The 11,199-nt window shown below is 39.4% G+C and overlaps 2 protein-coding genes across 4 annotated transcripts; both read right to left on the reverse strand.

Annotated features, from left to right (window-relative positions):
- Positions 1-411: 411 nt before the first annotated feature.
- On the reverse strand, positions 412-2,198 carry LOC104810434. 3 transcript variants are annotated; one of them, XM_019202192.1, is made up of 2 exons: positions 2,113-2,198; positions 412-1,672 (listed from the first exon to the last, which is right to left on the reverse strand). In XM_019202192.1, the coding sequence occupies exon 2, from the start codon at positions 1,668-1,670 to the stop codon at positions 675-677; it is 996 nt and encodes a 331-aa protein (XP_019057737.1). In that variant the 5' UTR covers positions 1,671-1,672; positions 2,113-2,198; the 3' UTR covers positions 412-674. The 3 variants fall into 3 exon arrangements, with proteins under 3 accessions (XP_019057737.1, XP_010535037.1, XP_010535036.1); XM_010536735.2 differs by lacking the exon at positions 2,113-2,198 and adding an exon at positions 1,774-1,921; XM_010536734.1 differs by lacking the exon at positions 2,113-2,198 and adding an exon at positions 1,934-2,019 and having other exon boundaries at positions 519-1,672.
- On the reverse strand, positions 2,114-3,536 carry LOC104810436 (putative pentatricopeptide repeat-containing protein At1g53330). Its single transcript, XM_010536736.1, has one exon. It carries the CDS (start codon positions 3,519-3,521, stop codon positions 2,136-2,138), a length of 1,386 nt encoding a protein of 461 aa, XP_010535038.1. The 5' UTR covers positions 3,522-3,536; the 3' UTR covers positions 2,114-2,135.
- Between the last annotated feature and the right edge of the window lie 7,663 nt (positions 3,537-11,199).

Raw genomic sequence — 11,199 nt, forward strand, 5'->3', positions numbered from 1 at the left:
TAAGATCCACGTACATTTCCCTTGAACGTTAATACTAACCATAACAATCACTAGGGTATTCGGGTTTTAGATCGGTTTCAATTCGATCATAATGATGTGTAACTCGGGTTTCAAAAAACTATAAGCACAATCATTTAACTTGAGTTAATTTGGTTCGATTCGGGTATTGATTGGTTCTCGATTTAATTATGCATATAAAATATTATGCCAAAATAATAATCAAATTTAAATTCAATTCAATTTGGTTATATCTATAAATGTTGGAAGTGAAGACTATTGTTTGTAGAAAAAGAGACCGACAAAGAAAAACTCTAGGGTTAAAAATTTCAGTATATATAGTTAGAGTTAAAAATAACCGAAATAACCAAACCGAATCAATTAACAAAATAAATCGATTCGACTCGTTAGATCTAATCAAATCCACAGGATTATTCAATATTTATTACCAATTGGTAATTAAAAAACCTAGCCTAACCGAAATACTATAATTCGGTTGATTCGGTTCGGTTACTCGGTTATTGAACAAATAAACCATCCCTAAAAATTACATAACCAATAGAACCTCCTTTAGATGGCTATATCATACATATTATAAATATATGATCACACCTAATATAGCTTTGTTGTATTTATTACAAAAGCAAAGCTTTGGCAAAAATAAAAAAGGCAAATATCTAGTTCCTATTCACCTTCCATTGCTCGAACTCAATGGAGCTCAACGTGAAGGAGCTTGCATTCTTATGTCCGCCGCCTCCGAATTTCTGGGAAATAGTTGTCGTGTCTTCGTCTGGGACACTCCTCAGGCTTATCTTCAGCTTGTTTTCACTCTCAAGCTCTGCAACTCTGTAAACAACGGCCCCGATTCCTCGGAGTTTCAGATTCTTGCTCTTCTCCGCTAGTTGATTCCCGAGTTCGCTTCTCATCTCCGCAATCTCGTCAGCGTTTACAGCCAAACACCGACCGAATTCTCCATCCCCGTTAAGAACAATCTCGTACGATTGTTCGAGGGCCTCGTTAATCAGCTTTTGCTTCTGCGATAAACTCGCTTTTCCTCTGTTGATGACATTGTCCAGGTCCAAGGAGAGTAACTGCTCAAACAGTGACGGGTTTTGATTAACGTTGTATTCGATGTTTAGATCCGAGATCCCGCTGTAGAAAGGTTTGCTTTCGGGTAGCTTCCACCTCCAGAGATCCCCATCTTCGATGTACTCGAAAACCCGTCTCATTCTTTTCAAATCAGTCATCTCTCTGCAACTTTCTCTGGATTCCTCTATCAGCTTCTGCATGAAGTAATCATAAGCAATGGTGGCTCCACTTCTCTCCATATCTAAAACTTTGGTCACGTTCTTGAACATGGAAGAAACGTCCCGGAGTGTCTCGGCAGCGGTTTTGTGGTGGTCGAGGATCACGACGTTGTCGACTTTGGGAGAGATTTGGTGAACGAAGCCAGGTGGTCCGGTGAAATCCAGGAGGTAAAGATGGCTGATTTCTTGGAGAGGAAGTTGGTCGATTTTGATCGGGGAGTAGACAGAGTTGGGAAAGAAAAGGGTAGGCATTGAATTTGCTGAGAAGTAGAGGTGAGCGGCCATGGCCGCGAAAACACCGTCATGGCAAGGATAATGGTAAAGCACTGCCATCTTCTTCGTCACCATGTTCATGCCGAGGTTCATTCCTGTAAACCAAACATTCAAAGGGAAAAGATTAGCAGAACTTAATAGACAAAAGCATTATTTGCATCTGGGTTTACTTCGATCCGAAATTTTCTCGGCTTACAATCGGAAAGAAAACGATTCTTTAAGATGTCAGAAATTTGCTGAATCAAACCAATGCCCAGACAGAAAAATCTAAACTTTCAGAGTGCGAATCTGTTTTTGTGTTAACAAAGGCGATGAATTCTGAGAAGGACAGCGATAGAGAGATTGAGGGAAAGTACCGAACAGAGATGATAGAACTGGAGAAGAAAATCTCTCGGACAAGGAAACCGAACTGATAAAATCTAGAAGAAGAGGGTTGGTGATATAAACAACCTATGAGTTAGGGTTTTTAAAGAGTAAATGACTAAAACACCCTTTCAACGAGTAATCAGAAATGGCTGATTAAATCATTTATTACCTCTTCCACGGAGAGCTTCTTCTTCAACGAGTCAGCAACAAATCGATAGAATCCGACATATGACATATCTTGAGTTCCTTGAAAGCTGTATCTATTATAATCGACCAGATCTCTGCATCAATGGCATCTCTTTGGTGCAAGCTACCCATAACTTTCCCGAGAATCTCCAAGTTTCCGTTTTGACACAGCCCTTTGAGAAATCTCTCTAGACCATCCCTTCGAGGCTTGTAGCCTTTGAAAAGCATTTCATCTAAGATCGAAGCCGCTTCCTTGGATTGCATACCATCACAAAGACCATCGAAAACTACCCTGTAGGACACAACATCAGGACCACAGCCCCTCCTGGGCATATCTTCAAACAAGTAACTGGCTTCTGTCAATTTCTTGGCTTTACACAAAGCAGCAAGCACCATGTTGAAACTTATAACATCTGGTTTACAACCCTTTTCTTCCATTTCATCCAAAACACGACAAGCCGATTCTGTGTCACTCTTGATGCAGAACCCATTAATCAGTACATTGTAAGTCACTGTGTCCGGTTTGCATAAGTTTTCTCTCATCTCTTCCAAGAGCCCCGATACCTCGTTTGATCTTCCAACCTTTAAAAGTGAGCTGATCAAAGTGGAGTAAATAGCCGAATCTAGTTTGATCTTTCCTTCATTTGCCTCCTCCTTTAGCTTGAATGCCAAACTCAGCTCACCAATCTCACAAAGCGCTTTAATCAGTGACGCATATACGTGAATCGTAGGGCGAACCCCGTACATTTTCAACATGTCGTGTTTCATCTTCAATGCTTCTTTCACCTTCGAATCCCTGCATAACCCGTGAATCAACGTCCCGAAAGTCACCCCACTGGGCTTCACCTTGTTCCTGAGCATTTCGTCGAACAATCTCCATGCATCATCGCAACACCCATTTCGAAAACACCCATTGATCAGAATATTGTAAGTGCAAGCATCTGGGTTCCCGAACTTCTCCATGCCCAGAAGGATATCACTCATCTTCTCGAACTGGCGGCACTTCAGGAGCGCATTCAACAGCGAGTTCACAGATTTCACGGTCCGTTGACAACGGTAAAGAGGCATATCGTCGAACAGTTGGAGCGCATGGTTGGGTAAACGCCCTCGGGCATAGAAATCGATCACATTGCAGAAGATAACCTCTGTGGGAGCGATTCGGGTGTCGGATTTAAGCTGGTAAAGAACATGTTGGAGCTCGTCGAACATCTTGGCTCGGCCGAGCTTAGTGATTATGATGTCATAGCAGAGAAGCGAGTATCTGAAGGGCCTTTCAGGGTTTGCCGTCTCCGGATTAGGGTTCCGGAAAAGCTTGAAGGCGGCGGAAGGGTCCTTCTCATGGCGGAGGAGAGAGGCGAGCCTGAATGAGGAGACGAATTTTGCGGCGGACATGAACTTTCGATTCTGTAGGAACCTTTTCTTGTGAGTGTTTAATAGATTTATAGATGTGTATATATTAGGGGCTTTTCTGCACTGTTACTCGACGCAGCGAAAAATACGATATTTTTTTTATCCGACCATTATTATTTTTAGAAAATTGGATTTTTTAAAATCTAGCTAAATTTTATAAAATCCGAAAAACTGAATATTCCCTAAAAAGATTTAATATAATTGGCTTAGAATATAAATCATATTATAAAAAATCGAATATAAAAATTAAATATAAAAAAATTGAAACAAATGTTTCCTTTATTAAATGGTCATCATTAATAAAATCTAATGTAAAATTCGAACCAAATATAGTTGGCTTAGAACTAAATTTTGATATAAAAAATTATATATGTATTATTTTTTTAAATAAAAAAAACAAATTCACAACTAATCAAAGAAAATATATGAAATTTCTATCTTATTTTAAAGAAGTTCCAAAGTGGCGTCTTTGTTAAAATTCCAGGTTATCTAATATTATTCAATCATATAATCTTTACTTATTGAAGTATTTAAATCCCACTAATTTTAAAAATAAATATATCTCTAATAAAATTTCTAATTGACAACCCCTTTTCAATCTTCTACTTTGAATACATTTTTTTCCTTGGTTAACATGTGATTGAATCTCATAAAATATATAGATTGGCCCTATTTATGTCATAAAAAAACTTATACTTACATGAAAAGTCATGATTTTCCCCCGTTTCAAATCCAGTATCATACAATAAAAAATTGTATATTTCATTTCGTTCATAAAAGAGATTCTAGAACAATTTTCCGAATCATGATTCCTATAAGTCTCGAAAGAGATGGATTAGACATAGTTTAAATAATTTTTATATAGATATTAAATGTGTCACCACCGAATTAATTAATGTAATTAAAAATATTTACACTGTTAAAACAACTATAAAAGTACATTTTTAATATAAATAGAAATAGACATTCAAATGGTCAATGACTGGAATTCGACAAAATTCACTGTCGTATTTAGGGGTGAACACATATCGTATATCCGGAGTTTTTCAGATATTTGTATTCATCTCCAATCTGTACAAATATCATATTTTGTTATCCGTATCCAATCTGTAGTTTTCAGATATCCGCAATTTCGGATATCCGTAAAAACTACGGATATTTGCAAATATCCGTATCCGACACAAAAATAATAAAAATAAAAAATTAAATTAAGAAACTAAAACAAAAACAAAATATATAATCTATCAAATACAAAACGATATTCAAATTCAAAATATATAACATAAACATTCTAAATCAAACCAACAACGAACATAATCATAATTCATCTAATACAAATATATTTAATGTTTAAATTAAAAAGATTAAGAATCATAAACCTCTATACGTAAAAAAAACATACGTTGAATCTTCATGAAAAATCTGTAAAAAAAACATTCCAACATATAATATAAACCAATTGGTTAATAAAAATTTAGATATATATGATATATTATTATACTTTACATACTCTAGTTCTCCAAAACTCGTTGATCACCACATCAATCATCAAAATTTAGCATTGGTGATTCGAACAATTCGGTTATTTCATCTAAACAAAAAAAAGTATATTAGAATCACCAATAAGCCAATAAATAAACATAAAAATATTCAAAATATTACATACCGATCTCAATGTTTGCAATCTCTTCCAACGTTTCTTCAATATTATTCAATCCATCGGGACTACGAATCCAATCTTGAGTGCAAATAAGAGCTTCAACCATCTTCGGAGTGAGATAACTACAATATGGACTAATCATACGACCGTCGGTACTAAAAGCAGACTCTGAAGCAACTGTCGATACCAGAATAACCAAAAGATTTCGTGCCATCAAAGAAAGAATCTTATACTTTGAACCCGTCGTCTTCCACCAATACAAAATATCAAAGTTTTGAACATTCTCTTCACATTCTTCGGACAAATACTTCTCTAATTATGATTTTACTACACTCCCATGACTTTTACGTTTCAGATAATCTTGAAACAACCAATCATCAATACCATCCACACTATTAGCACTCAACACTTCACTTCCACTTGATTGACCCGGCTCAAAGGTAGTGTCATAACTTTAGACATCTTTTGCAGTGTTTGTTCGATGATATCCATCATATCTTTAGCTTCATGCTCCATATAAACTTTCTCAACTGCCCAACTTATCCATTCCATCTTGAGACGCAGATCAATAATAGTTGCAAGATAAATCAAAGGATTCATTATTTTGTAATCCCCCCAATACTTGCGAAACTTGTCTATCATCTTCAATGCAATTGAGCGAATCATCTCATTTTCGCTCATACTCATCACCTTAATACGTACTCCCACTGTAAATATCTCTTTCATGTATAAGATTTCGGTCACATACTGAGAACCAGAAATCTTCACAGTGGTATCATAAAAGATTTTTAAAAAAGGCAACAAAACACTTAGTCGTGACCAATCTTCTTCTGAAGGCACCACTTTTCCATTCTTTTTTAGTTCATCCACATACTTCTCATCCTGCAACTCAAACAAATCAAAAGCTTTCTTGACTTTTAAAGTAGACTCCAACATAATATAAGTGGAATTCCATCTTGTTTCCACATCCAATTCAACACGTGTGTTTGTAGGGAGTTTTTGCTTCTCCAAACAACTTTTGAAACGTTGGAATCTCAGGAAAGAAAATCTTACATAATGAACCACTGAGCGGATTCGGCAAATAGAAACATCCATATCTTGCAAACCATCTTTCACTATCAAGTTCAATATATGAGCACCACAACGCATATAAAGATATTCACCATCTAAGACACATCTACCCCAAACTTTTAATCTATCTCTCAAGTATCTCATCCCCGTATCATTAGCACTTGCTAATGGAAGGAAATCATTGACTCAATCAAAGATCAATATTCGACAGTATCAAATCTACGTGATTGCTTGTAATATGTAACAACCTCATTTATCTTCTCTTGTAATCCCTTAGATATAGCACTTATCTTCTGTATATATTATTGACTTACATTACGTATCAATGCAAGAGAGAACATTATTCCTCACATGGTATCAAGAGCCTCGTATATTGCGACATCCTAATTTTTTCGGCCCTCTTCCTTTCTACGCTTCTTGACCAAGCTCCCAGCAATGGCTACTGAGCATACCTCCTCCAACACTCAGATGAATGATAACGTCACACCATTCGACACCGACAACCCACAATACACTTTGATTAATGTCAACATCTCTAATGTCACCAAGCTCACCTCGATGAATTACATCACATGGAGTGTACAACTCCGAGCTCTTCTTCAAGGATATAACCTTGACAGATTTCTCGATCCTGTCTGCTCCAACGCCGACCATCACCGCAAACAATGTTTCGGTCCCAAATCCGGCTTATACTCCATGGTTTCGGCAAGACGGACTTGTCTTCTCGGCATTGCTTGGTTCTGTTTCCGCATCTTGTCAGGCGTTAATTGCTTCAGCTCGTTCTTCTGGTGATACCTCGGTCACCCTCTCCGCGACATATGGTCGTTCAAGCCGCGACCACATCAAGCAAATCAAGGAACAACTTCGCCGACACTCAAAAGGGACCAAATCCATTGACGAATATATGAATTTCTTCAAAGTCAAGAGTGATGAACTTGCACTTCTTGGGAAGCCAATGGACTTTGAAGATCTCCTCGATTTAATCCTCGCCGGCCTAGGAGAGGAATACAAATCCATTAAAGATGTTGTTCAAGCAAAGAACACCACCATCTCTTTTGTTGAATTAATGAAAAGCTCATCAGCGCAAAAGTTGATCTTCTCACCACTTCTCTTGAAGTCTCCGGTTTTCCAGTCACTGCTAACATGGCACAACAGAAATCCAAACCCTCTTGGCATCAAAAAACTCGACAAAACTCGCAGGATACGCGTCCATCTCGAGCCCCGACCAATCCTCCTCGTGGCTACCAAGGTAAATGCCAAATATGTGGTATACAGGGCCACAGTGTAAGATTTTGCCGACATCTCCGAACTTCTGCGGGGTCCTCCAATGTCTTACCACCATCGAACTCTCGCAACAACTCCTGGCAGCCAATGGCGCATCCTACAATAATCTCTCCACCGACTCCCTCTTGGCTCCTCGACTCCGGTGCTTCACACCACATCACCACGGATCTGCACAATCTCTCCCTTCATGAACCATATCGTGGAGGAGACGAGGTTGTCATCGGCGATGGTAAAGGGCTAATGATCACACACACTGGTTCTATGTCTTTACCCTCTTCCTCTCGATCCTTAACCTTAAACAATGTTTCTTCATGTTCCTGCTATTCATAAAAACCTTATATCTATCAACCAACTATGTGTTGGTTTAGTGCTCTATGATGTACTGTTTGCGATCTTTACTTAAATACATTTGATGTATTGACACTTTCTATAGTTTATGGATGAGTGTTTGATTCATTGCGTGCATGCTTTAATATGTTATGAAATCCATGTATTGTTATGAACAATACTAAACTCCCCAGTCATGTATCGTTGTGGGAATAATGATATAACAAGACTAGTATGATGTGTGATTGATGATCATATAGATGATCATAGGTATTGGATACGATCACAGTCATAGGTATTCGTTGGAGAACGGAATACTGGATGACCCGCATGAGATTGTCACATGGACTAGCGTCATGACTTGAATCTCATACGGCGATTCCATGATTGGATCCTAAGACCTGAGATATCTACGGAATCCAACATGAGGAGTTTCATGCTTTGAATACGTCAAACGTCCTGCATAACAGGAGGACTATAAAGGCGTGTATCAGGTACGAAACGAATCATGTGCAGGATTGTAGATAGTCAAGACGGGATTTATACCTCTCGTAAAAGAGAGAGATATCGCTGGGCCCCTCGTGTGAGCGAGACTATAGAAATGTGTGGCCACACTATAGACGAACGTCGTCTATTTCAGACAGTCGAACTCAGTGAACGAGAAAGCAGTCGAATCAGATAAGATGGCTTATCCATGCCTTATATTCGACATATGATATCGTGATACAAAAGGATCATCAACCGGAATCATCTTTGGCGTTCGTAAGATCAAGAACAAACTCTATTCGAGATAGGTAGTCATAGTGTCTTGCTAGAGACCGCCTATGACTTGTATATCCGGAATAGAGATTTCGGGTTATACTGCTATATCGAATGAGCCTACAGGGTCACACACGCAGGGAAGGACAAATTCACAAGAAAACGTCGAGAAATCTGGACAATAGGTCCGGACCGTTCGGTCTAGGTGTAGACCGAATGGACCAAAGCATCTAGTCCGAACGGACCAAGTTGTTGGACCGAACGGACTAGAGAGTCCAGTCCGAACAGACCAAGTGTTGGATCGAACGGACTGACCAGTCCGAACGAACGGACTGAGTTATGTGACTGGTTCGAACGGACCAAGTGTCCAGACCGAACGGACTACTAAGCAGTCCGTTCGGTCTGGGTTTCAGATTTAATTTAAAATCTGAAATTAGGGTTAATCACTTTTAAAAAAAAGGAGAAAATTAACCCTAATAAGTGGTGGCCGACCTAGAGAACTTCAAGAGACCTTTTTGGAGAGTCTAGAGAGTCCAAGAAGTGATCTAAGTCACGTTTTCTCAAAGCACATCATCGAATAGAAGATTCGAGTCCTAGCAGACAAGTTCCAAAGGTTGAAATCCATCCCGAGGTGTGGATACGTGTAGAGGGTGAGGTATTCTTCCTCCCTTTTGTGATCGAACGAGTTCTTCAATTGAAACAGACCCCGAATCGATTGGCGTAAGCGTTCTTACTCTTCTACGAATCATAGAAGCATGGTTTGAATCCATGTTTGCTTTGATACTATGCATGAATTGATTGTAAATCTAGAGTAGATTTCGTGTTCTTTCTTGCATAGTGTGCAAGAGGCTTCTGTTGTGAGTTCACAGGCAAAAACCGGGAGGAAATCGGATCTGAATCGGGGCCGAAATGACGAAGAACGTGATCTGATCGCGTTTTTCCGCCTAGACCGAACGGTCTGGTCTCTGGACCGGACGGTCTAGAGTTCTTTGTTTCTCTGGACCAGATTATCCAGTCCGAACGGACCAATTGTTGGACTGAACAGACTAGATGATCCAGTCCGAACGGACCAAGATGTTGAACCGAACGAACTATGGTGTCTAGACCGAACGGACTACTTACTCAGTCCGTTCGTTCTAGGTCACTGGTCCGATAGAGACGGACCGAAGGGGCGAAAGTCCGGACCATTGGTCTGGACCGAACGGTCTGGACAGAGACCGAACGGACTGAACAGTCAGACCGAACGGACTGACTAGTCCAGACGGAACGGACCGAATTCACGTGGACCGACCGGTCTATGTCCCGGGTGAAACCAAAATTTTGGTTCTTCATTTTGTGATCTGATTTGAGCAAAAGTAGCTGAATCCAATCAACTGTGATTCAGAACAACATGATTCAATCTTATGGATGGTCCATAGTGAATGAATGCATGTAACTTAATCGAGATATTAGATATGCTTGATTGAGTGGGAGCTTCGAGATTGGGATTACATAATCGAGTGGATGGTCCATTCGAATTATGTTAATCATTGCACAGAAACCGGTTAGATCTAGGAGTTCTACGAGTAAAGCACTTGTCAAGGCCTCGATCGTACGTGTCATGGGCTATGCCAAAGCTGGGTGTGTCGTATTATCTTGGTGAGGCAAGATGGAGAAATGGTGGTTCTCATAGCTTGAAAGTAGATGCTTGATCTAAGTGTGGTTTCGAAAATCCCTTATTTATGTAATGTTAAACGTGTATCTCCCATTACTAGAGCGCCTGTCAAGGCATCGATCGTCCGTAACACGGGTCATGCCAAAGCTGAGCATGCCGGATTATCTTTGTGAGGCAGGGTAGGAAATCGTGGTTCCTACAGGTTGAATATGGTTTATCTTGGGTTAAGTTGTCAAGTTTTGACTTGAAACTTAATGGTACAGATGAGACAAGTATGCAATGATATTCGAAATCATAGTCTCATAAAGGATCTAAGAGTCATATTGGATATGATTGACATTAGAAGTCTACCTAAATAGCATAAGGATCCAAGAGTCATATTGGATATGATTGACATTAGATGTCTACTTAAATAGCATAAGGATAAGTGTAACAATTTATTCTTGTGTGAAATACGGATCTTAGTCCCATATAGAAAATAATTGTAGGGTTAGTTTTCTTTATGAGAATACAGCTTGTGTATGCATCTATGTTGTCATTGGTTGATGATAGACTAGCTGGTAGTAGATCATGGATATGTTGACATTGATTGATGATGGACTAGCTGGTAGTAGATCATTGATAGAATCTGCACTTTGTTTTTGTTCGTTCTGTTTTGTCTTTTTTGTAGGACATGGCGTCAACCGGTAGCGTACCGAGTTTGACGATGCGATCTATCCTTGAGAAGGATAAGCTGACCGAGACGAACTTCTTAGACTGGTATCGGAACTTGAGAATTGTTCTCAAGCACGATAAGAAGTCGTACGTCCTGGAAGGGGCTCTACCACCAGAGCCTGCGGCCAACGCCACGAGAGCCGTCAGAGATGCTTGGTTGAAGCATCAGACTGACGACAATGAGATCTCCT

Source organism: Tarenaya hassleriana, unplaced genomic scaffold, assembly GCF_000463585.1.
Source record: "Tarenaya hassleriana unplaced genomic scaffold, ASM46358v1 Cleome18, whole genome shotgun sequence".
Classification (NCBI taxonomy): domain Eukaryota; kingdom Viridiplantae; phylum Streptophyta; class Magnoliopsida; order Brassicales; family Cleomaceae; genus Tarenaya; species Tarenaya hassleriana.